The sequence below is a fragment of the Chelon labrosus genome (assembly GCF_963514085.1).
Source record: "Chelon labrosus genome assembly, chromosome: 9".
NCBI lineage: Eukaryota > Metazoa > Chordata > Actinopteri > Mugiliformes > Mugilidae > Chelon > Chelon labrosus.
The window spans coordinates 8838774-8865796 of NC_140359.1; the positions used below are offsets into that span (position 1 = coordinate 8838774).

Sequence of the window (27023 nt, forward strand, 5' to 3'; positions counted from 1 at the left end):
CCCACCAACGCTGGTGCAAACACACAGTTGAACAATAATAATAATAAAAAACAAAAACAAAAATCATATTCCAATTTGAAGTCAAGTAAAAGCAATACATTTAAGGTCATTACAAACAAAGCAAAGCTACCACAAACCTGGGTAACAACAATAGCAAGCACATTTTATTTACTTCAGTCCTGTAAAGTTACCCAGCTCAATCCCGATCGCTGTTTATTTTCCCAACATGGCTTTTATTTTGTAACGACATACCGGAAGTCGTGTTAGTGCTCACGCTGCCTTGACAACGGTCCGGAGGATGCGCATAGTCTCAGATTTAAGGGGGGAGGTTTGGAGCTGCTCGGACTCTCGTTGTTTCTCCGCCAGGACTGGTCTAAATACTTTCTAGGACTGATTTAAGTGCCGCTTTCTTTGAAGAAAATACAACACTGACCGACATTTCGTTTTCTGATATTTTGTTAGAGTTAGTTGAACAACTTTTACACCTATTTTTCTTTGGAAGTGAGCGGACGAAATTTCATCGCCGGCGGAACGTTTTTGGGATAAAGGGACTAACAAAAACTACCGCACAGGCTGCACTCCCATACTTTCCGACCTGTTTTAGCTAGGTAAGATAAAAGAAGCTCGTCGCAAACCCGAATAAAAATTAAACAGTTAACAAATTTAATACTACTTCGTGTTTTTTTTCACTTCTCCGTTGATTCGTTGCGGTTTTCGGACTGTCGCACAAGTTTGGTTAAAAAGAAAAGAAAAGAAAATATGCGCAAACTTGTTAGCTAACCGTAGGTAGCACGGAGTAAAAGAGCTTCGGACACATTTGAAGTCTGGATATACGTTTTTTTTTTTCCTTTCTTGGGAAGTTGTCCTGCGTGCAGTCTCGTCTTAGGAGTCTTCCTTATCGGACCAACTCTGGCTGTTTCGCAGCTCCCCGCCAGTAAGGTGAGCTCCTCGTTTTTATCCCTCCACTCTCTGACTTGGCCTCGTTTTACTGTTTGTTTACATGTTTAAGATGTTACCTGATGTTTGCCATTGTCGTGATTTGATCTTAGAGAAGGACCTCGGGGTTTAGTAAACTCTTTTGGAGACATTGGAGTAGGTTTCGTGCGTGGTAACCACCTCACCCCTCCTCCGTGCTTGAAAATAAAATGCCCACAAACAGTAATGTTAAGGCAAAAGACCCAATATGTTACCTGGAGTCCTGCCTTAAATCTGCGTTGCTTTACACAGCAGGCGCCTTTACTTAGATTAGATAATAATTATTGAGTAAGTAGTTCCCACTTCAAGGATAAAAACCTAGAAATCAAACGATTTAAACCTCACATGATGCCTTTTAATCAGATTAATTTAGCTTCATGGATCCGTAACAGATTTCTGGTCTTCTGTATTGTCTTGTGATTTGTTTATCAGCTGTGTTGTATCTCTGTGTCTGCAGCTCTGTCCCATTTATGTCACAGTCTCACGCGAAACCTCTCGAATATTTTCTGTAAAGTTCATGTCTTTCTTTCTCATCGTGGGACATACTACTTTTCCTGAAATGTTCCTGTGCTGCATCTTTAAAAATTCTCAGTGGACGGCCATCATTACTTCATCTGTCATGAAGACTGGCTCTGGAGGGGCCAGCCTGATGTTATGTAAAGCTCTAAATGTTATGTTATAAAGGGACAGGGAGAAGATGGATGGTTTAGAAAAGCAGTATGTCCACGGGGAGTTCACCAGGAGAAGGAAAAAAAAAAAAAAAGATTTTTTTCCTGAACCACATAATGGGAAGTTAGGAGTAGTTCTGCCCTTTAATTTACCAGGCTGCTCTCCTCACAGAATTATTGTCTCTTAACTTGTGCGTTTGTATTTTACTGTAACCAAATCCATCGAGAAATGTAGTGTGGGATTTGTGAGAGTGCAAATTTTAGGATTTAATTAGACTTTGTGCGTGTCTCTCCTTGTTTTTAGTCTTGGGCTTCTTGCTGGCATCTCCAGGATTTTTGTGTTGTCATTGTATGAGGCAAGAAGGTAAACTCATCTACTGAAAAGCACTTTGGGTTTAGGTGTCAAACCAAATGGCACAGTGTCAGATGGCTTGACATTAATTGTCTTTACTTTGGAGTGTAAGCTCATGACACTTGATCTACCATCGTGGCACGCTGGTGGTGAACCACTGAATCAGATTGTGTGGCTGCAAAGGAGCAAAAACAACAGAAGTGTCTTGTTTTTGTGAAAACAGTAGCCTCGGGGAAATGGTCAGATGCTCTAATGTCCACTGAACTGCATCCGTGTGTAGACTGGCCTGTTGCTGGCTGGAAGTGCAGACTGGACTGGAAGGGGGGGGCTACAGAAATTGGGGAGCTGAGGAATTTTATGCATGGATGGCAGGGAACAGTAATTATGGTGCAGGCCATGTTATGGGTCAGGCCTGTAACCTTTGTCTTTGTATAATGAGAGAAGCTAAATGTGTCTTGTGTGTTCTAATCTGTTTAGTTGGACCCCTTTTAATTTGGCAGGTTTTCAGGGTAATGCTTTCATTTCTTAAGAACACAGGAAACAGATGGGATTTTGCTAAACATTTGAATTTGGAATGCAGCAAAATATCCAACTTTAGTTTTCTATCTAAAATATTTATTTTGTGAGCACTCGCTGTGTACAAGCAGGAGATCATTATTAGTTTTTCGTATTTCAGGTTGATTTTTCCACTGCTTGACTGTGTGTACCTTGCCTTTTAGTTGCCACACAAGTCAAATGACTTTGGATATGCACAAAAAGCATTTTTATCATCTTCAACCAATGGAAAAGTTTTAACTGCTCAATGGCATCATTGCAGGGACATTTGATTCCCTAGTGGCATTACTATGAGCAACATTTGTCTACTATGATTAGATGGTTTAAAAACCACTTTGCTTGAAAGTGTTTTTGTCAATTAAATGTCCAACTCTGACTTAAATTTAGATTGAAATGACAAAATTACGCTACATTGTGAGGTTTATGTCATATTACTGATAACATACCACGTAATATATCTAATTTAGTATACATAATAGAAATATAATTCACGTTTAGTTTGGTTTATATTCTGGGGGAAAAAAACTGCTTTTTATTTTTCTAGTGAGTAATAAACTAAAACTTTTGATAAATTAGCGAGTACTATCAGCTTGTGTGTGTCAGTCTCAATTCAGAACTACTCCCAAGCTCAAAATGCCCTGGATGTGGATAGTAAGACTCACTGCATGTTTAGCCCCTTAGTATGACAAATACTCTGAAGAGGTTACTTCCTCCTCTCTCAAAAGTTAACGATTGTCGGAGTGATGAGGGCCCGGGGAATTTGTGTCGGCGGCTCTTTGCGGGGCCTTCTGTCTGGCAGCAGAAGCCCTTTCTTGGAGCACTCCCAAACACTGACTCACAGCTTACAGAGCAGAGATGACCAAGCTTCTTTATCCCCTTGGACCCCCCTGACCCAGCTCAGCTGCTGGAACACTGGACCATTCTTGGAAAGTGAAATTGAATTGGTTTTTGAGGAGAACACAATGACCGTTTCAGCGAGGAACACTCATACAAGCGATTACATCTTAAAGGAAACCACAGCTGCATCTGTACAGGGCTAAATGTGAAAACGTACACCAAGCTGGGGGTTCTTTGACCCAGATGTGGCCTTATTGTTTTACATAATTGACTTTTATGTTAAATTTTTTATTATTTTAAAGTAAATTGTTAGTTTTTGAAGTTCTTAATTAATGACGCTTCTCAGGTTTGACTTAACAGTACTTGACAACTCATGGGAGCAAATGGATGCACAGGGGATCGTTTTGGGTTTGGCAACCAAAACCAACTGTTAGGTGATAGATCTCTCAGCGTGGAAATGATGGCCGGGCAGTCTCTCTCTACAAGGGTGTCATGTAACAGGCTGGACTTTTTTGTCTTTAACAAATTCTTCAAGGAGGCAAAGGGGGTTATGGGCAAGTGTTAATCTTCATAGCCAGATGCTACAGAGGTGATGATTCAAGCAGATGTGAATGTGAGGGTCGCTGGCTGCCCATTTGTGTGGGTACTGTATATAATGCGTGGCTTTTTCTGAGTATGATGATGGTCTTTATGAGTTCAGACTTCAATACTTACTTTGAAGTATTGAAAACAAAACATTTCATTCCTTAGAACTGAGCAAGACGTATCCACTGTTTGTTTGTTTAAGTTATCAGAGTGAGCCTGGTGCGCTACAGTTTCTTATCAGTGGTTAGTACAAGCAGGCCTAAACGCTAAAGTACCTGCCTTGAACCTTGTAGATACAGAATATTCTCTTCTTTTGGGGGGTGTTTAAGGAATTTCCTGCACAACAACAATATAGATTGTCACTGGTAAAAATTCACATGATTACAGAGAGTTTATTTTTTCTGTTTTGTTTCCTCTCCACAGACAAAGTAGATGTTTCTTTCTGAGGAACTTGAATGTACCCTGAATTGATTGTAGCTTATTTTGTTTCTACTCATAACAGACCTATGAAAGGGTGAAGCTTGTTGACATGAACATGCATTCATTTGTTTTTATTATTTCTTGTTTGTTTTTAGCTGTGCACTGTGAATGACCCGCTGCTGATGCCCCAAAGATCTGAATGGAGTTCAAGTCGCAGAAAAGCCAACAGTTGTAGCTCCCTCAGCAGGATGCTGATGAGGCCAAGTATACTTCTGTTTCTGGCTTTATTTGCCCAAGTTTTAAGGACCCAGTGCCGGCCTGCGATCACAGATGAAGGTAAGATGGCTTGATAAAGCTACTCGGACTTCATGTGTACAGTCTTTTTTTCTAGTTCCTGTTGCAGTATTATTAAATATCATGTAACTGTTTGAACTTATAACTTATTAAGTCTGACTTATCTTGACTCCTGCTTTGAGAAACAGCCCATTGATAAGCAAAGCTTTGTTCTTTGTACAGGGAATGTAATCCTAACACACTCCAGACTTTGGTGAAGTCTGTCCTTTGTAGCGTCAATAGTCCCTCACCACCCCCATTGGTTTGAGCCCACTTTACTGTGTTGAACAACTGGGGTTCTGGCTGTCTGTATCACCTTTAGATTTTTTTTGTCTAATTAAACAATCTCCTCTGTGTTTTTAAATCACCTATCTAAATTTCTTGTCTAATGATTTTATTTTGGTTTTGAACTGAACACTATTGCCATGGGACTTAATGTAAAAAATTTAGCCCACTCTGGCTCTTACACAAGTTCAGTTCTGAAAAGGGGGAAGAGGCACTGAAATCAAATCCTTAAAAATGTGTTTCTTGGATACTGTCCAACAGTGTAATAGCTGCCTGGACTTGTGGGTAGATGGGTTTGGATGTTTACACTCTGCAGTCGGAAGTGGAGAGCAGCAAAAGAATATGATAAAGCTCAGCATTATAATTGAAGTAATTAAGCAAGAGGGTCTCTCTGGGGCTTTGAGCCCTAAATAAACTTGGTGCGGCTGTGTTTAAGCCAGCAGTGGGACAGGGAGGAGTAAATGACTCCCATCTGTAGCCCAAGGGCAACTCCACTACCTAGCAGTCCCTGCTTCTCTCCTCCTTTTAATGAAAAGGTATTTGTTGTCACTGAGAGAGGAGTTAACTGCCAGGGAACTATAAATTAGCCTCTTTTTGAAAAAGAAAAGAAGATGCTACTTTAAACCCTTCCTTATCCTCAAGGATAGGCTTTCCAAGGATAATGTTTATCTTCTGAGGTGAGCCATAAAATTCTACCAGGGTGGGGGAAGTCTGATGCATTTTACACCTCACCCACTTCTTGATCACCAAATGGCCAGGTACTATCTATGCGACTCTGTGCTTTTTCTGCTGCTCCCCCGCTGACTTTTGCTTGGGAATGCTTCACTTTCCCCCCGCTTCCCTGCTGGGTGACGGATGGCTTCAGCTGTCGACGAACAATCACAGCAGAGGCATTTGGTTGCATTCCTTTTGTTTTGGGTCGAGAAACAAAATAGTTAGATGGAAATGTTCTTGTTTTTATGCGCGCTTCATTGTTTGTCTTGAGTTTTTTTTTGTTTTGTGTTGCTCACATAAGAAAAGAATATTCCCTGAACAAATTTAGTTCATTGAATGGCTTTAGGGGCCAGATGGATAGCCTTTAACTTTTCTGCAGAGTGATCACTTGGAGAGACCATTGTCTTAAAATGATTTGTGATAGTGAAATATGAGGAAGTTATTAGTGTTCTTCTCTGAGAATTTCTTCTTTCTGACTTGATACTCTAATGTCAGTCACAGTTGAAGAGACATTGACCTTTCACTGGAGGGCTCTTAAAATTGCGAGCTGCCGCACTCTTGAGTGAGACTCTTTTTAGACAGAAATTGAGGCCCAGAGGAGCGTAGCAATGCTGACTCTAGAGTAAAGTGCTGTTTGTGTGAACATATTTTGCATTTATGTCTTTTGTAAAGTCATCTACCCACAGTGTAACGCCTGTTCACTACCAAAAAGGTTAAATCTCAGTTTATTTTATTTATTTCTTCTGTAGTACTTCATTTGGAAAATAACAAAATTGCAGATTGCAGTCAACATTTGGTAAAACAGACCTGACAAAGTCCATATTTCATGGTTGTCATGCATAATGGGCTGCGCTGACATTTTAATGGTGTGAAAAATGACTAGCTTTCACCTCTGTTCATCATCCTCCTGGTTTCTTTTCTTTCTAGTCCTTTTAATGCAGCCAAATTCACAATATAGTTGTTTTCATTTACATATGTTCTTTTGTCAGTCGACTAAAATGGATTACCTGTCTGTTTGGCGACTAACCATTCCAAATGTATAGTAGGAGAAAACGGTAATCAAAACAGCATAGGTTTATTATTTTAAGAGGTCTTAATTTTACTGTGTTTGTCCATTAAAGACATAATGTAAAGCTAAATGTCGCTGAACTCATTTGAATGACACTACAGCAACTTTGCAGTGCACAGTAACCCATGTAGCTCCCAAGTGTTAATCCATGCTGATTGTCAGTGGCTCATTTAAGAATGAAAAGGTCCTCCACTGGAGTGCTTTAAGGAGGGACACTTGCTCTGTGAATTTTTGGGGGCTTGCTAATGGGCATTGTCCTATTCTTTTGCTTCCTGCCAGTGCTGCCTTTTGTCTCTTATCAGTCCTTTCTGCACAGCACCCACCCCTTCACTGTGGTGTGGTCAAATCAGCAAAGGGAATTTTGCCATAGTCATTTCTCTCTGTGTGCCACTGCAGAGCCTCAGCTAGCCGGACTTTCCTGCATTCAACCATCACTCCAGTGAGAGCAGGAAATCCCAGAAGTCATTCACGCGGCATATTACTTCCTATGTTGTAGCAAGAGAAAGTTCCATAGACTGGCGCCAACTCTTCCTTTTAGTTGGTCTTGGCTTTATGGACTTGTAAAAACTCTCACTGAGATCTTCTTCACCAAAATTCCTTTCAAGGTTTGTTTAATTAGTCTGATTTTAAATTATGTCAGTCAGTGTTCACAGATGGTTGAACGAACCCATGTGAGACCTTTCCAGGTGGGTTGCTTTCTGAAACTCTGTTCATTAATCCTTTTTAATCCAATCACAGTAGAAGCAAGATTAACTGAGACGAAACATCCTCAAAGGAAGTGTGAAAACTTGGCACATACCCTCAAAAAAAGAATTTTACAGTGAAAAAAATCAAGTGTGTAGCTGTTAGCATGACATTTATACACTGAGTTAGCCAGAAAGTTGTTGATGTGACCACATTGTGTTATGTTATTCCAGTTTTAAGGTCATCACAGAAGCACAAATGGTCCTGTGGCTGTGTCAGGAATAGAGCAACAAGCAAACTTTACAGCTTTTGTGGGTGTTTTATGATGTCTGCAGTAAGATTAACAGCTGGGATGTTACACAGTCTTATCAGTGGCATCTCCATTTAGAGGGCAGGGACAGAAACATACTGGACAGCCCCCACACATAACAGAGGCCTTGTATTTAATGCTAAGTCTGGGTGGGATAGTTTTAGTCTTTTGCTGTATGTGCCCCTTAAGCCAGTTAAAACACCTATTTTTCCTCGGTGTTTCCACAGCAACACTGTTCCCAGTAGTGCTAACCTACTGAATTTGTTCAAATTCTGTCATAATCAAGAATATAATAGCCGTAACATTATTATCGGCCATCTTTCGACCAAAGCAGGGAAAAAGTACCTCTGCATGCAATTGGATAATCTTCCAACCAATCAGCCTAACTGATTATGAGACATACACTTCTGGACAAATGCCTTAATCGCTGTTAACTGTAAGTCCTTTAAAGCCATTTTGTTTTGGGATAGGAGACTCTCTCCTTTCTCCGTTGGCACCCATTTTGTTGTAAACAAAGTCAACTCAGCAGCACTCAGATGGCATGTATGCTGTATGTTGCTGTTATTCTTCTGTCAATCACCACATAAAGCCTGTCCAGACAATTTTGCTGGCCCGGTAGATTCTTGCTGTGCATAAAGAATTACAAACGGAGCGACTCCAGACCTAAATATCCACAATAAAGTTTTGTGGATGGGGAATTTTGACTAGCTTCCACACTTGTTTAGGAATAACTGCTAATTAACATGAGCTGGAAGTAAATAACTATTCTCTCTTTTGTTTGACAACAAAAACAGACTTACACCATTTATGCAATTCAGAGACTGTCACAGACAGTCCCTGTGACAGACAGCCTTTGTGGGGCATCAGATAATGTCAGCATGGTTGATGATACTGCACAGTTGTTGTTGATCGTAGTTGATTTGTGTTGGTTTCATCAGACTAGCTTCCAACCATGAAATAATGATTTGGTCAGCTGGTCTCTCTGTCCGATTTCTTAACAGATGTTGGCTATGATGCAGCTATTTTGACTGCCAATTTAAAGCCAGACAAATAAAAAGTGAAATGTCTGTTTCATGTTCAGGCGTGTCGGTATAGACAGAGGTGGCCTGGAAAGCTGATGTAAATGCATACGATTGAAACCCACATCTTTAAATTTGGACCGTTTAATGTAAATCTGGGCTAAATGGCTCCTCTGCATCCCCCCTTTGGTTTTGTTTTTGAGTAGAAAGTTGATCCTACCCCCTGGCCCCCTTTCCTGCTGGGATTAAGGGCCTGTCAGACATATGTGATCCAGGAAATACCTTTACTAGGCCCAAGTGGGGTCACCATAGCAACTGGCACACTAGAACCTGCCACTGCAGGCCCTCTCTTGCTCGCTCCTGTGCACATGCTCACTGGCTTGCTCTCTCTGCTCCCTCTTCCCCTTTATTGTTCAGAGTCCTTTGTTGTGATGGTGGGAGGGATTAGTCAGGTTTGCTGATGTTGTCCTGAGGGTTTTCTATATAGATGTGCTTCCTGTAGCGATCAGGAAGAAGTGCGTTTGTGAGAACACGGTGTGCTTTTAGGATTGTTCACCGCCATGGTATTTGATTATCTAAATAAATTTTTATTTGTAAGCTGAATGGGCCATGTACGAAATGGGAAAGGAGGACAAGTAACAAGATTTTACATCATATCGCTGCCGCCAGCAGGGACTTTGGAGATGCTACCTGGATAAAACAACACTAGTATGCCAACTAGCAATTCAGTTGATAAATCAACCTACATAATGTTTTTTCTACGTTAAATTTTATAATTGATGAATCATTTGAGTATCATTTCCAAACATCTTAACAACAGTGAAATGTTGTTAATCATCTAGGGCTTTGGAACAGTTGTGATTCACTGATTTCTTGAGACAAAAATTAACAAGACAGATAAAATGAGCAGAAATTGTTAATTAATACTAAAAATAATTAATTGGAGCTCTTATATCCACAAAATCAGCGTGCTGTTTAATTTTATCTGGACTGTGTACCATGTACACCTATTGACTAGAATGTGTGATCCTGAAGCAGAAACGTCAAGCAAGTTGGCAAGTGATCTTTACCCTTTGTAAATAGACAAACAACACCACTGTGATGGACAACATGTCAGCATAATTGGGTTACTCCCTCCCTCTTGCGTACTATGCAGTCATTTAGAATAGGGGGGCTCAGGTGTCTCTCTTTGTGACACCTCCCCTCTCTTCACTCCTCTAATTGAATTTCACCTTCCTTCCCCAAGTAGCTCCTTGCCTGCCTGCCTGCCTGCCTGGCAATGGAGCCTTGAGTAATTTGGGATGCGATTTAATTTGGGGGAGAGGTTAGGCAGACGGTGTTACAGGAGGAACAAGGAAGGACTTTTCTGATTACTTTTAGATCCTGCTTTACGACTGAAGTACCTTTTGTGTTGTGTTTGCTGTTTGGATAAAGCCGGTGTGTATGAGACCACTCCTAAAATGATACCCCATCACTTTGTCTTAGTCTGAGATGGAGTTTTTTTATTGGGCATAAACCTTGTGGTTAAACTTTTGTGAATGTCTTGCAGTGTGTATATATAGTTTCCATCAAAGTTTCCATTTTGTCAGTACACAAATTCACAAATGGTGAGCTTTCAAGTGGAACTGTGTTCTGCTTCCTTTGTAGTCTCGGTGGAAATGCAAGCAGAGCTGTTTACTCTCTATCTTGGGTACCCTCTGGTTCTGACTTGCCCTACCAAGGAGTCCATCCACATTGTCAACTGGACCAAAGACCATGTGCCTGTAGTGGATGGAGAACACACGCGGATTCGCAACGGCCAGCTGGAGATTGAAGCAGTGGAGCTAACTGATTCTGGGCTGTACGCATGCACCACCTTCGGAAACCACAGTGACTACTTCAACGTCACAGGTAAATATGATAGATAAAGCCATTGTAGTCCCATTTTATTATTTTATTCAGGTAACAAACATGAGTCTTTCTCAACTTTCCCCTATAGTTTAGCTGAGTGTTTTTTGAGCTTGTAGAGTTCAGCAATAGAAATATACAATGTCAGGTTATATTCACAATAATATAGCAGCTAATGCTATCCAAATGATGTGTGTTTGTTTATAAAGAACTCCTTGGATTCACAGTGAATACAATGCACAACACCAACAAAACATTGCATTTATTAAACTGTTCCAATTATTAACATCTAATAATTTAAAAACCCTTTAGACATGATTTGTAACGAGCACAGTGATTGTGTAATGCAGTGTGCATATCCATTCAGTGTACATACTGAACATTGTCTTTAGTGTATACATATATTCTCAAACACTGTTAACGTACATTGAGAAGAAAAGACACTGAAATGTTGTGACTTGGCTTAAAGTGTGCCTTATCCTTTAAAATATGTTATCGCTGACAAAATACTTGGAATAATGGAATTATGTTCTCATAATTATTTTCTCGTCAATAGTTGATACCTTGGCCTCATCTGAGGATGACGATGAAGATGAAGAGTCTTCATCAGAGGAAGCTAAACTCTCAGGCAGTCAAAAACTGCTGAGTAAGTGTACAGGTCCCTTCACATTACTAATGCTACGTCATTGTATATTCATTTCTGACTCACCCAAGTCACAGGGTTGTGAGTATTTCAATGGTCAGTGAATTGAGAGCTTTATAATTCAATTATGGGCATGCTGTGTGTGTGTGGGTCACATGTGGGTGAATGATTTCACTCTGAATCAGACTGGTTTTACTACCTCAATGCCAACTTTTACACAAGGATTGCCCCTGAGGTGACTACTCGTGGTTAAGCTTAGATGTCTTGCAATTTGTCTATCGAGCAGTTAAGTCTCTCAACTACTACTGTCCTCTCTGCTCACAAAAAATCCAGCTGCCACCAAGCATGGCTAGAACGTGTCAATCTCATGTGTACTGTTACTCCTGCAGATTTATTTTTAAATGAAATTTACACAACATGGCTTTTTCATAACTGAGGCAATTTTGAACCCAGAGACACTAAAAAAGAAGTGGTTTTATTTAAAGAAACTAAAGGTCCTTATTCATCTACCACTGCCGAACCATGTGACTGTAATTTACAAGTCTTTTATTTTGGGGGTGAACATGATTATGTAATGTTTTCTGTGAAAGATGAAGAATAGCTACAATTATGAGCTTAATATAGATACAAAAAATTGTGTATTTTGTAAAACTATACCACCCTCAACTTCTTTTTCTTTGTAATTCTTTTAGCTAAGGCCCCACAATGGGCTCATCCAGAAAAAATGGAGAAGAAGCTTCACGCTGTCCCGGCCAGTAAAACTGTGAAGTTTCGATGCCAGGCCAGTGGCAACCCAATGCCAACTCTGAAATGGTTCAAGAATGGAAAGGAGTTCAAGAGAGATCATCGCATTGGCGGCTTCAAGGTTTATACTAAAACAGTTTCTAGATTTGTTCCTGCCATCTTCTTGTATTGATGCTACACAACCTTTAGAATTTATTACTGAATCACTACAAACTTACTCACCATGAGTAGAGATATGTGAGTGATCTCATCTCCGTGTTAGATCCGCACCCCCTCCCTTGGAGTAAGAAACACTTTCTGCAAGTAAAAAACAAGAACCAAGTGTCACATTTGACCCGAGTAACAATACAAGATGAAACCTTATGCCACAAAAAGGAACGTTGTGCCACAGTAATACCTCCAGGTGGGCTATCCTAGCTATCCATTTGGATGAAGGATATCATTGGCTGTCCTCATTCTAGGTATCGGTGCGTCATCCTTTCTGTAATACCATCCAAGCAGCAGTAAATTTACCTTGATACCTGCTGTATCTATGATGTGTGGCGTGATTACTCTTTTTGTCAGTGTCTTCCCCTTTCCAGACAGGCTATATTCAAATGTGGCGGAAACTGCTGACAGAGCGTTGAGGTTATAATGGTTGATAAGGCAGTTAACTATAGTCTCCAGATTTACTTAACAGAGGTGTGGCAGGTGATGGGTGTAAACCGGATCTGTTATATCCCACTTTACTGTAACTGGCATCAACACTCCTTAGAGATTATCATAATTAAACTGTTAAGTTTATTTCCTACTGGGCACTAGGATGTTTGAAAAGCCATTGTTATTGTATTAATCCACAACCTTATCAAGCTATATATGATAAGATCATTATCTAGATATAGTGCTGTGTGAACCTTAATAATGAATTTCCTGTAAATGGCTCCATTCAGTGGCAGTTGCCCCACAGGTGTGGGATGTATGTTCATGTTCAGAGACTAAGAAACAGCCCCAAGAAACAGATCGTCCCTACATCTGCTCTTCCTATCAAGGTGTGGAGTTGTCCAGCCTTGTCTGGTGCTGCTTCTCCAGCCAATCTCCCTCCCCAGCTGGGACACATTTAGGAGTTTCCTCTCAGCTGCCTGCTGCCCTCGTCCCTCCTAAACTCCCCCCCACCACCCAGCCAGGACGCACACTTAACCATCTGGCTGCTGTTTTTTCAGTTAAGGTGCAAAGGTCCGCATCAGCGGCCAGGGACGTCTCTCATCCCTCCCACACTCATGCTTTTATGACCGGGCTTCTATTGTTCGTATCGTCTACATGGAGACGTGCAGGAGGCAGAGAATAATGTAGACCACATGTATATGAAACCAAGCACAACACATCTGGCAGCAGGCAGCTGGAATCCCTCATCACGTTTTTAGCTAAATGAGGGGAACTGTATGGCTGTATATGCATGTTTGATGTTGCCATTGCCTTAGAGGTTTGTTGGCTAATCACACACTGCCGGTCTTGGCAGATTTATGGAAGAAAAATTATAACATGTCTCGGAAAAAAGAGGCAGACCTCAGTTGGTGCTAATAAGACGGGTTGGGGCAGATGTATGTATAGAAAAACATATACCCACTTTCATGTGGTCTTTGTAAGGTAGACAAAGATCTGCTGTTAAGACATTGTGTACTCTCACAGAAAGAGTATAGTATAATAAAGTTGATTTATAAATGTTTCTTTAATGCAAGACAATGGAGGGAAAAAATCACAACTTCTTTCAAGTAGTGTTTTAAACATTTTTCTTGCTTATAGGTGATTGACAATTTTAGTTTTGAAGTTAATATACCTCCATTTCAAAACTATAATTCTTAATCCATCATTTCAGATTTTTTGGGGGTGAGTCGGTAAGGAAATCCATAGCCGTGGGGTAGGCTATGCACACAGATAGTGTTTTATGTGTCTTTCACTGTAAATAGTCATATTTTAGGCAGCGTTTGCCCATCGAATGATATAAATGTGCGCAACTCTTAATTTTTCTTGCCTTCCTTTTAGGTCCGTGACCATATGTGGACCATCATCATGGAATCCGTAGTACCCTCTGACAAGGGAAACTATACTTGTGTGGTGGAAAACCAGTATGGCAGCATTAATCACACCTACCAGCTGGATGTAGTCGGTAAGAGTTCACTGTCATCATCTTACTGGTAACAAGAATTGTTCTGGTTGTTTAATCACCTGTTGAATAGTGATGAGGCACTAGTACCATGGTGAATCAGTTTCACAGAATGTCTCAAATCTGTATATATTAAGCAATCAAATGTGATCTGAATCGCAAAAGTAATGGGACACAGTCTACTGGGTCTGTTTGTCACGCTTTTCATAAATTGAGCCTGTTTACTCGTGGCATGAGTGATGGATCTATGTACAGGATAGAAGTGATTACTCCTCTAGGGCCTGCCCTCTGACTCGCTCTTACGCCACTGGTCTTATAAATCAGAGTTCCACTTCCTTCTCGGGGTGGAGGTACTGTCACAAATGCTTTCTAAGTCCCCACGGATACTTGGCTTGTAAGTTTACTTTGTAGAGTTATTAGTCTTCCAAACTGAAACTCAAGAACATTTGATTTCAGAGAAACAGAACCAGGTGAGACACGTAACTATCTTGCCCAACTATTCTGCCAGCTCTTTTTCAGATTGATATGCAGAAACTGTGGGGGGCAGTTTAAGGCACAAGGGCTTTCCACAAGCATCATATAGCTTCAGAAATACACTTTTAAATTCTCCATTATAGGTGGTTACTTAGAAATTGTTGCCTGAAATAGTATTGGCTCTAACAAACATGTGACCTTGTTTACCATCAACCCGGGTCATTTCCAGCTACAAAGCCTCAATGTGCCAGAAGTTTTATTTGGCTATTGTTTGAACATCAGTCAACCGTGAACACTTTTGAATTATTGCACATTTGCTTCACTGCTCGCTGAATGTCAAAACTAACATTTGTGTGTCGTTCGGTTGTGTTGCAGAGCGTTCTCCTCACAGGCCAATCCTGCAGGCTGGCCTGCCAGCTAATCGCACCGCAGTGGTAGGCAGTGACGTGGAGTTTGAATGCAAGGTGTTCAGCGACCCTCAGCCTCATATTCAGTGGCTGAAGCATATCGAGGTCAATGGGAGCCGTGTTGGTCCTGATGGGTTACCATATGTCCGTGTCCTCAAGGTATGAGCTGTCTAATCACTCCTGTGACAACAAGTCCAACTCTACACGTTGATGCAATAGTTTAAATGCTTTTGTAATCCTAATGGGAAATAGATTTTAGTGAGTCATTTGTATTAGTTTACTCTCCATAACTTTGTAGTTTTTTTTTAAAATATTTGGTATTGTCTCTGGAAAATGTGTGTGATTGTTGTTGTTTTAACTCTGAAATAACCCATGCCAAACCTGTTTTGTTTTTTTTTCCTCTGCTGCATATGACTTGTTTTTATTTCCAGCATTCTGGGGTCAATAGCTCGGATGCTCAGGTGCTGACCCTCTACAATGTGACTGAGGAGGAGAGCGGAGAGTATATTTGTAAAGTGTCCAATTATATAGGAGAGGCTAATCAGTCGGCTTGGCTGACTGTCACCAGATATGAGCCCACAGGTAACCACCACGCAGAAGTTCAGGGGCGACACAGTGGACGTGCTTCTAGGACCACCTGGGAAAAAATAGGGCTGTATAACTAGAGACAAGCTCAGCTGTTTCTCTCCTCCCTCCCTCCATTACTCCCTCCCTTCTCTCCTCAGTGCTATTGACTGTAAATGACGCTATGGAAAATTCCCAGCAGAACAGTTGAAAGTGTTTAGTCTCAGGTTTATGTTGGGCCCATTCTCATTCCTACCCCATGCCTGTTCTGTGCCCTCCTAATAAGGGCTTCTCTTGCCATCTTCTATTACTCTCACTCCCTTGCCCTTCAAAGTCCTGTGTGCACGACTCACAAACTCTTTCCCCTTTATTTCCAGCTGTCATCCTCTGCTTACCTTTGTTTCACAGACCTCCTGTTGTTTGTCTGATCTTCGCATAGTTGGTGTGAGTGTGAGTTTGAGTGTGCCCTGTTCTGCTGAGGAGATTTCCATGCCCATCTCTTGCATGTAGAGATGAGACCAAGGTATTTGATGTGGTGACGGTGTGACCCAATATGGGGTTCAGCAGTGCAGACATAACCTAACAATCTTTTCCACTAACAGATACTGGAGGACTCTTCCTGACAGAGTCCTCTGCAAGGGCTCTCGGTGTTACTTTTTGGGCAGATGGTGTTGTAATGAGGAGGAAAACGCTCCTCCATCCTCTTTCTCTTTCAGAATCCTTTACTCATGGTCCCCTTTCCCTCTTGGGCCTCTTGTTGGGTCTGCTTCCTTTGTTATTTTCTAGACCGCTGGCCTTAACACCACGGACAAGGAAATGGAAGTCCTTCAACTGAGAAATGTGTCTTTTGATGACGCTGGGGAGTATACCTGCTTGGCGGGCAATTCTATCGGGTTCTCTCATCACTCTGCATGGTTGACCGTTTTTGAAGGTATCAGTGGTTCTGTCTCTCTCCTATATTTCCATTGCTTCCCTTTCCAACCCAAGCCTGGCTTTCCGCCTTTACATTTGCTAGATAAGGGTCTTGTCTGACTCTAGTTCTGGTAAAAATGTGAGTGGAAGCCAGGGCACAAGTACTAAAACTCAAACCCCTCTCTGCTCAGCATGGCTACTGCTCATCTTAACTCTCTAGATGAGAGAGTAAGAGCCATGCTCTGCTGTTTCCTAAATGAAATCGACAAATGCCAAACAGCCCGAGACAGTCCAGGGCCAGTAGTGTTTTGAAAACCAAGTATATACACAGAAGTGTATTTAATGGGCTCAGCCAGGTAGAACCTCCCAGTTATAGAAGGGTTGTTTGGCAGCTCTGATCAGATTTCACTTTGATCTGTCTCCTCCATTCTGCTCTCTAATTGGTGTTTGCATTTGATTTGGTGTGAAGCTGATTTTCTTTGACAAGTGCCGCAAATGACATGTATTGCTGATGTCATTTCCTGCTGTGAGCACAGCGGCTGGCTTTGATAATTGGCTCTCTGTAGTGGATGTGTCTCATTCCTGAGGATTGGAATGGGTATTTGTCCAATTATCAAGATGCTTGTCAGTCAGCCTCTTCACACAAGTGTAGCTCACTTGTGTTGCTGGTGTTGGTTAGGGATGTAATGATTCTTCAGTCGGTATGGCACCCTTGGTTTGGGATGCATTGTTCAACATGGAGTGCTTCCAGCGCAAATTATTTATGTACGATATTCTCAGAAGGTGACAAAACATAATTATCAGTGGTAATGATCCAAAGTTTAAATGCACACTTTCTGAAACGTACATCTAATTTAGGAAGATTCAAAAAACGACTGGGAAACTGGGATGAGTGCAGATTATTGGATTTAGGAGGCCTTTTTTAATATCATACATTCGATTAACATTTTTGAGAAAAAAATAATTTATTACAATCAACTCCACCATTATGAGCTTAATGTGATTTGAATGTATAGATTAATTAGGGTATGAAAAAAAATAATAATTTCGCTGAGATCTGGCATCTACGGACAAAGCTGCATCCCAAACCAAAGAATGATCAAACCATTTTATTAACTAAATCTGGAATCCATTACACCCCTACTACTGGTATGAATAAACGGTGGTGCTTTCTCTGAGTGGGAGGATAAAAACAAGATCTGAATTGGAGCATTCCTTGGAATGTGTTTGACCTTTTTTTGCAAATTAGTACACAAATGTTTGTTTTTTTTTCTTAAAAAGAAAAAATATTGTATTACCAGCACCAACACACAACTTGAATTTTGTATTGATAAAGTCAATCAGTCTACTATAGTAATCTACTATATTATATCAATCTACTATATTAGATATTACTATTTATCTACTATATTAAGCTAGAAGTAAAACGTGCATTAGACTATTTCATAGCAAAAGTAAAAATAATGTCTGCTGAAACATTGAAATATATGGTTATTCTGTGTAAAAGTCAGATCCTTTACATACACTGCTACAATCAACTAAACCCTATTTGACATGTCCCTACTACACATGGTTCTAAAGTTTTGCGTTTAACAGAAATTCAAGAGACCATAATCACTTCTCACACTTCTAAAGTATTTGAAGTGAATTTGTGTACCATATGCATTGGTGTCAAAGGCTCTGGCTTTTAGACAGCGTGTGTCTGTGTGTGGGTGGGCCATTTGTGTTGCTGAGGACTTGGAAGGAGTGAATGAATGTGTTTTGGTGTACTTGTACTGTCAGTTAATTCATGACAGCTGACCCTACCCCTCCCTGACCCCTGTCACCCTGCTCCCCATCCCAATCTAGCTGTCACACACTACCCTCCAGCCAGCCACACCTACTTGGAGGTTGTCATCTACTGCGTGGGCTTCTTTTTCATCGCCGTCATGATTGTCATCGTAATTATCGTCAAGATTCGCACCTCCTCAAAGAAGAGTGACTTCAACAGTCAGCTGGCCGTCCACAAGCTGGCCAAAAGCATCCCTCTGCGCAGACAGGTAACAGAAAGTAGATAGGGGGTTTGGAATATTTATACTCTTTTACATTTCTTTTCTTCTTTAACTTTATTCTTTCATAAATTCAAATGAAGTCAATTATGTGAATAATTTTACTCATCTGCACATTCATAGTAGTTCATGTTGATGTTACCATGACACTAAATCCATAGAACTTTCAGGTCAACTTTGAAGTCTTGTGCAATAGGTAAGTATGCAAATTCAAAAAGTGCTTTTATGGTGCACCATGCCTAAACCACACCAGAGGATTTTATATGGTTCACTATAGGAACTGCAGCAACTGTACTCTAGGTTTCTTTTCCTTTGGGGCACTTTTGGCTTAATTATCTCTATTTATCATTGTCTGGTCCACTATGAGAAAAGTAATGTCAGTCTTTCTTACATCAGGTGTCTGTGGACTCAAGCTCCTCCATCCATTCTGGAGTGATGCTGGTCCGTCCCTCCCGCCTCTCTTCCAGTGGCTCTCCAATGTTGTCAGGAGTGTCTGAGTATGAACTGCCCCAAGATCCCCGCTGGGAGCTTCCCAGAGACAGGTGTGTCTTGACCTAAAAATTTCAGACAAGCCAATAACAGCTTAGAGGCTTGATGGTACTCGATGAAATAGTCAGTGTGTTGGAAGAAGAGCCAGCTCTTAAAGGTGACATAGAATGATTGAACGGGGTATTTATCCTTGATCTGTGATGTGACATGCAGACAACAAAATTTTGGTTGGGTCTGTAATGCCTTAGAAGCTTCCTAAAAACCTCTCTCAGAAAGCTATATTAGGGTGGGGGATTTTAAACGCGTGGTTTTGCACCTATTTGGCGCCCCTTCGGGCTTAACTGGCAACCTCATTATGAAATGCAAGCACTTGACGCTGATTGGCTGCATTTGCTGCCACTCAAAAGAATGTAAACTTCGCTATAGAGAGCCGAAGTCCCGCCCCTCTACTTACCGAAGGGAGTTGTGGTCGGTTCTGTACGCGCCAGCATGCGGGACTTGTAGTTCGTTTAATTACGTATTTTCCATAGCGTTTTACTGAACTATCTTGCGACAAACTGTGACATTCTTGACATGTAAAATCATTTTTTATTCTGAAAAACAACATATGTATAATCCAAGGCACAAGTCGATCGGGACCAGAAAATAATTTATCTTTCGCCATAGACTGCCGTTCACAAACGAAGTAGCAGTCTGTGGTTGAATGTAGTTGGAATCCGATTATAAATGAACAGCAGCCACGCATCTCGTGCATTTCTTTCGGTGGGAATGTAATGGAAAGTTTGCACACCGCTTGCACAGCCTGGAAGAGCACACCTCGGAACGCGACTCGCCATTTCGCCTTGAACTCCGCAAGCACTGCTGCAATGTACTTCCCGTTGGAGGCGAGAGGGCGGATGTATGCAAATTATTTTGAAGGGGAGGGAATTGAATGAGAGTGGGGGGGCAGTGAGATGCATTTTACGTAATATGTATCCGTTGTTCAGATTGGGCCATTTTCTGGCTGACATTTCTAAAGGAGGAATTTCTATGAAATGGAGATGTTCAGAATGTCTAGCACTTTTCGTATGTTCGTGAATGCGGGCAGACTACCGTTATTCAACTAAGACAAGGTAAAAACGTTTTTTCATTCTCTGTCACCTTTAAAGTAAAGCTTATGGTTAGGTGCTCTTGAACAGCACTGGACCAATGTGGTAGTACAGGACTCTTTCTGTAGTAGTGGGTATTGTATAAAATGAAAACAATTATGTATAAAATGTAACATTTAGTGAGTCTAATATTTAAAGTTTATCACACACAATAATTAACCATCTGATGTGTCTTTTCACCCTAACAGGCTTGTTCTTGGGAAGCCGCTGGGCGAAGGCTGCTTCGGTCAGGTGGTGATGGGAGAAGCGCTGGGTCTAGACAAAGAGAAGCCAAACCGTGTGACCAAGGTTGCTGTTAAAATGTTGAAATGTAAGTTAAGAATTGGTATACAGTAAATGGATACTAATAGATTTCAGAAAGACTTCAAATCCAGGCTTCAGGGATGAGAAAAATTCAAACTCTATGATATTATGATGAACAGATTTTAAGAGACATCTGCCACTGGACCCCAGCCATTGTACAAATGGGAGAGCAGAGTAAAAATTTATGAGGACCCTTGACATCGCATATAAAACAGTGTTCATTAAACTGCACAGAGGAGTGAAGATGCAGGGAAAGTAGCATTTATTGTCTTGTACTTTAAGTGCTTTTCCCCAGGGATCAATCCACAAATTCCAGCCAGCTCTTTAAGAGCTGCAGTGTTGGTGTATATACTTAGCAAGGTGATTATTGTGAGGCCGTCTTGGCCTTTTCACCAGCAGAACGAACATGGACTAATTACCTTAACATGATTTGTATCCCTTCCAGCTGATGCCACAGAGAAAGACCTGTCGGATCTGATTTCAGAGATGGAGATGATGAAGATCATTGGGAAGCACAAGAACATCATTAATCTGCTGGGAGCCTGTACACAGGATGGTAAGACCAGACAGACAGGGGCCCCACTCTGCTAAAACCAACATACACACACACTCACTCACTATTGTCCCTAAGACAACAGTGTTGCTGTGAACCTTACTTTGTGAGATGTGTAGAAAAGCGTGCATAAACGATTCTGACACTGGCTTCCGAGTTTGCAGTTTGAATTGACTGCAGCTGCTGTCATTTCCCTCCAGTCACACCTGACAAGAAAAATAAACAATATCCCTAATAATCCTAGAGTGCACAGCGCTCTATTGTTGTCACACAGCAACACAAAGCACTTGGATTATTTCCCACCTCTTTTGACTGTGAAATCAAAAGATAAATGAAAATAAGTTACACAAAAAGTAAAAAGTATTCATGCCAATAAGTGCAAATTGTTATTTACATGCATCCTAAAATAATCAATCCTACACATTCTCACTCACGAATAGTGAGAACCCAGTTGATTTTGATGGCGTCCTTTACCTTTGTGACACCAACAGACAAGAGTTTTCCCAGCATTTAATGCTGTACTCTAGGTGCATACATGCGCTCACATAATGTAGATTATTTTGGTGCCATTATGTCCTCAGTGCTGTCATCACTTTGTTTCTGTAGCATAATTTCCATGCCTCAGTTTAGAATTGCAGGTTACATGGCTATATCACATTTAGATAGACAACAGATAGATAGACAACTTGACTGATCCCTTTGGAAGGTTTCCGCAGGGAAATTGACACATTGACATTTAAATTATTCTTGTGTTCCTTTCAATTGTTTCTAGGTCCTCTATATGTGATTGTTGAATATGCATCCAAGGGCAACTTGCGGGAGTACTTGCGAGCTCGGCGCCCGCCGGGCATGGAATATTGTTACAACCCAGACCAGGTTCCTGTAGAGAACATGTCCATCAAAGACCTGGTGTCCTGTGCTTACCAAGTGGCCCGAGGCATGGAATATTTGGCCTCCAAAAAGGTAACTGCAACCAGCTTTTATGTGACAAATTAATAAATATTCTAATAGATATGGTTGTACTGGTTCAATTCTAGTAACGTCTGTTTTTATCTGTGTAGTGCATCCACAGAGATCTCGCCGCTCGTAATGTTTTGGTAACGGAGGACAATGTGATGAAAATAGCAGACTTTGGCTTGGCAAGAGACATCCACCACATTGATTACTATAAGAAGACCACCAATGTGAGTATTCTCATCATTTGTTTTAAAGTTGGACACAAATCTGAGTCTTGTCTTAGATAGCACTCTAACATGACTACCTTTCCCACAGGGCCGTTTACCGGTCAAGTGGATGGCTCCAGAGGCTCTGTTTGACCGGATATACACACACCAAAGTGATGTGTGAGTATCACGTGCCATTGCTTTTTAGTCTAGATTGGAATGTTAGTTGTGCCGAAAATCTTAACGTTCCTGTCTGTTTCTGTCTGCAGCTGGTCATTCGGAGTGCTGCTTTGGGAGATCTTCACCCTGGGAGGCTCTCCATACCCCGGCGTCCCAGTTGAAGAGCTGTTCAAGCTGCTGAAAGAAGGTCACCGCATGGACAAGCCCTCAACATGCACTCATGAGCTGTAAGAAACTACTTGCACAAAGTCAATAACGCTCTACATGTTCTTGAACACTTAATAGCTCTTTTCCAACGTTACTATATTTGATGAAGTGAGATTAATGGGGATAATATTAAACAGCATAATACTGCCAAATATGTTGTAATTTCTTTTAATATTTTTTCTTTTTGTGAAATAATGTGCAAAACCTGATAATTCATGACTCTTTACAAAATAATTTTGAAAGCTCAGTCACCTGTCTCATGCTTGGCATTAATATTGGCCATTGTTGTGTATCCCAATAAAATCTGGTAGTTAGCAACGTAGCAAGTAGTGCTCCTTGACACAGGTTGTGTGATGACCAATGAAATGAGAGGATCAAAGGTTGCGTCAGCTGCAGCTGGAACATACTGTTCACCCTTGTTTTTGTTTTATACCGTCACCTGTACAGCTGGAGGTGTGGTTTTAAACAGTCCTCACAACAATCTATGATAACAGATGTTTGAGAAATGAATGCTGAGAAACAAGAGGGAAGGATAAAACTGACCACTGTGAATCCTATCTCTTCAGGTACATGATGATGAGGGACTGCTGGCATGCAGTGCCTTCTCAGAGACCCACTTTCAAACAGCTGGTAGAGGACCTAGATCGCTGTCTGGCCATGACATCCAACCAGGTCAGTCATCTCTTTAGGGCAGAGGAGCAACGCATTTGTCTGATTTGAGTGAAATGCTGATTTTCCCTCTTGCTTTGTGCCTACAGGAATATTTAGAGCTCTCTGTGCCTCTGGACCAATATTCCCCCAGCTACCCGGACACCCGCAGCTCCACTTGCTCCTCTGGCGAGGACTCAGTTTTCTCCCATGATGCTGCAGCAGAAGAGCCCTGCCTGCCAAAGTTCCCTCCCCACTCCAATGGGGCAGCCATTAAGAAACGCTGATACCTCATCTTCATTCAGACAAACATTGACATTTCTTCTGCTCCCTGCCTCATGGGGTTGGACTTCTCCCCCTACATTCCCAGAGATGAAGCTAAAAAAAACACTGGTGCTCGGTGAGAAAGGAGCTTTGAGACACTTTGTAGAACTTGTTGGATCCTATGGACTGAAGATTACAGCCATTTCCAGGTTCTTGGTGGTGACGATGTTTATGGGGCACTTCATATTAACAGGAGTGGCTATTTGTCACTATGTTCGAAAAAAGCAGTCCACCCCCCGCAGTCAGGTCAGAAGAATGGGAAGGACTGACTAGGACTATGTCCCCTTTTTTTTTTTTTTTTTTGTAGGTTTCATTTTGTTCCTTCCTCCATGGTCGTTTCGTCAGTACTGAAGAAGAGCAGACTGCTTTTCAGACCAAACCCAAGAGACATACAGGGCCATGGTCTGCTGCATCATTCACCATCTTCTTGTAAATACAGTTAGAAAATTATAAATATGAATATATATTTACACTGTATTCTTATTTTTATTACCGTAATTGATTTATTTTCTTTTGATCCATTTTTTGAATATAGTCCTTAGGGGCAGTTGTTACATGAGGGTACTTTAAAATTACATGGCCAGTTTTTATCGCTGTATCACAGCCTCGATTCCCCTTAAATTTACTACATAATCGTCTGTGGAAAAATATATATATCGGGTTTTATATTTTTTTAACTGTAAATGCTTTTCATGACACAACTTTGCAATACAGTGTAACTCAGTGTCTCTCCAGCAGAAAAAATAGATTTATGAAAATGTATGTGTGTCTGTGCGCGACTGTCTCTGTGTATGTATGTATGTGTGTATGCTGGATGTGTGTGGAAACTTTTATTGTCTCATTCAAGATGTTCATTTAACTTCAAGGATGGTCACAACTGTAAATATTCCTGGTTGGACGCCATGCTTGTTAAAATCCAGAGCTATCTGCTTCAGTCAACATCATGCACTTCCACTGTGCATGCCTTCCATGTGATGAACTGATCTTCTACTGTAAATGCTTTAACAGGAGTTACATTTGCTGCCATATAACTTCTGATGAAGGGTTGCTGAACACGTATGTCATCATAAAAAGAATTACATTAAATAAAATGTTAATAATAAACAAACTAGAGGAGCTTTCAGAATTTGAACTCTACTCCATAAACCAGTCTATAAATATCAAGTTTTTCATGTTTGTGATGTAAATTATGTTTACAGAGATGGAAAGATGGCCACTTCAATCTCACACCCATTTAACATGGGTTGCTGGGGTCTGATTAGATATGATAATGCGCTGCTGACATCAGACGAAATGCTAGCGAGCGCAGAGAGCCACAGCCGGCAGTAAACATGTAATTTATGGCCGTGTGAATGGCTTGGCAAGTGCTGGTGCTACACTTCCATCCATCAGCCGCGCCAACCTTGATGCCTGTGTCTGACTCTGGCTTCCTGCCATTGGCTGATGCATCACCTGGATTGCAGTCTCCACGCAACAGGGTACTATCGGCCACACGGCGCAACTCGCTCGGCCCTTTTTAAAAGCCAGCTCTTACAGCTCAGGTCAATGCAGTTAGCCTTCAGCGCGTACTGTGTTACAGCAAGGTTGAGAGCTGTTTATTTGCTAATGGACGGCAGAGTCGTGTTAACTTTTACGCTGCCAGATACACAAGTTTATGCTACTGGGATTTGTAAATTAAAACCAAAATACAATATACTCAACAGTGTGTGTCATGGCCTTTAAGAATATAACATCTGTCTAATTGTGAATAGTTTCCATCAGATTTCCACACATCTTCAGGATTGAGACAATTGTAATTGTTTTTCGTAAAAATGGCATTCACTCCAGGAAACGGGGAGTAATAAAAACTCATCTGTGTGCTGTGGTTGAGGTGACGATGAAGAGCTGTATTCAAGAATAGAAAGGACGGATGAGGCCTTGCTTTATAACCTGCTAATGGTGCAGAGTGAGGAGCAGAGGTGCCATTAGGCGGAGGGTATCATCACTTCTGACAGATGGCACAGGAAGAGTTTGGTAGAACAGAGTTCATCAGCTGTCCTCCAGTATGGCAACAGTTAAATTATTGGTGTTCATCCGATAGCTGTGATTTATGAACTCAATCAGCCTGTGTCTATATTTTACTCTGAGGGCACACGAGGGAAGGTGTCTGTTCTTGGCTGTTATGACTGGGGAATGAGACGGTATATAATTAAATGGTTTCTAATCGCTGAGATGAAAGAAGAAGGGACTGCTATGTCCTGTTTTGTCTCCTCAGAGAAATTACTATCTGATGACTGATTGGGGAATGCAAACTGATTTGGGAATACTGGAATTCCAGCCAGCTGTAATTGGCATGTTAAAGTTTCAGCAACACCCTGGTTCAATTCTGCTCAACATAATATACTGCCTCCCAATATAGCAACAGTTTGTTTTTAAGACCTTTTGCTGCATAAGAGAAAGAAGGATCATTCAATCTGACTAATGCCCTTAATTGCAGGATGCAATTTAGAAAAGCTTAGCGCTGACATTAACTCACAATCTTGACCTTAAAGTGGCAAATTAAAACATCAAGATCTCGCAGATTTCGTGTGAGTTGATTTTACGGCATATGTAGTTACTGGATCTAGTAGCCAATTTGGTTTAATGCACCTGGTAACAATTGAGGGCAGCAAAACAAACACTCTTGATGAGCAATAGTGGAGTGTGCTAAGCTAACAGACAAAGCAAATGTGCAGTTCCTCAAATAACCACTTGAGTCTGGTTTCAAATGCAAGTCACATGTTTAGACATGTTGTGCATTTCTAAATGAGCATTTCTGTTGTGAAGTTTTTAAGTCTGGTAGAAGTAATGCTTCTGGCTCCTATAGCCAATACTTACATTCATGACAACTGGGAGAGGTCGTGCGCTCTCAGGTTCCTAGGTGTCAGCCGCCTTTCTCAACTCCATTCAAACCATTTTTGAGTCTTACGGGTGATGTCACAGAGGGTTTGTCCATCATTCTGCATTCACATCCAGATATATGTACATCAACATTACATTAGCACAACCTTAATACAGCATTTTTCCATCACCCAATTCATAATAGTGTAAATACACTGCCTGGCCAAAATAAAAGGTCACACACACGTTGGAGAGCCTTTAGCTTTGATTACAGCACATGCCATTCGCTGTGGTTTCTGTAAGCCTCTGCAATGTCACCAGATTTCTTTCCATCCAGTGTTGCATTCATTTTTCACCCAGATCTTGTATTGATGATGGGAGAGTCTGACCACTGCACAAAGCCTTCTCCAGCACATCCCAAAGATTCTCAATGGGGTTAAGGTCTGGACTCTGTGGTGGCCAATCCATGTGTGAAAATGATGTCTCATGCTCCCTGAACCACTCTTTCACAATTTGGGCCCCAT

At 41.2% G+C, this 27023-nt stretch overlaps 1 protein-coding gene across 3 annotated transcripts; it reads left to right on the forward strand.

Annotated features, from left to right (window-relative positions):
- The first annotated feature begins 115 nt into the window (after nt 1–115).
- fgfr1a (fibroblast growth factor receptor 1a) lies at nt 116–27023 on the forward strand. 3 transcript variants are annotated; one of them, XM_084550677.1, is made up of 18 exons: nt 116–939; nt 4548–4728; nt 10454–10696; nt 11250–11339; nt 12029–12201; nt 14100–14223; nt 15070–15260; nt 16452–16596; nt 18426–18616; nt 19022–19167; nt 20451–20572; nt 21011–21121; nt 21891–22081; nt 22180–22302; nt 22391–22461; nt 22551–22688; nt 23235–23340; nt 23427–27023. In XM_084550677.1, exons 2-18 carry the CDS (start codon nt 4575–4577, stop codon nt 23601–23603), a joined length of 2496 nt encoding a protein of 831 aa, XP_084406803.1. In that variant the 5' UTR covers nt 116–939; nt 4548–4574; the 3' UTR covers nt 23604–27023. The 3 variants fall into 3 exon arrangements, with proteins under 3 accessions (XP_084406803.1, XP_084406801.1, XP_084406802.1); XM_084550675.1 differs by lacking the exon at nt 16452–16596 and adding an exon at nt 15533–15683 and having other exon boundaries at nt 18426–18622; nt 23427–27022; XM_084550676.1 differs by lacking the exon at nt 16452–16596 and adding an exon at nt 15533–15683 and having other exon boundaries at nt 23427–27022.

Excerpts from the sequence above, each read along its gene's own strand:
- fgfr1a (XM_084550675.1), top strand. The coding sequence starts at position 4,575 with ATGCCCCAAAGATCTGAATGGAGTTCAAGTCGCAGAAAAGCCAACAGT. Across the intron at positions 12,202-14,099 it reads ATCGCATTGGCGGCTTCAAG|GTCCGTGACCATATGTGGAC; the intron begins GTTTATACTAAA and ends CCTTCCTTTTAG. Across the intron at positions 18,623-19,021 it reads CTCTGCGCAGACAGGTAACA|GTGTCTGTGGACTCAAGCTC; the intron begins GAAAGTAGATAG and ends TTCTTACATCAG.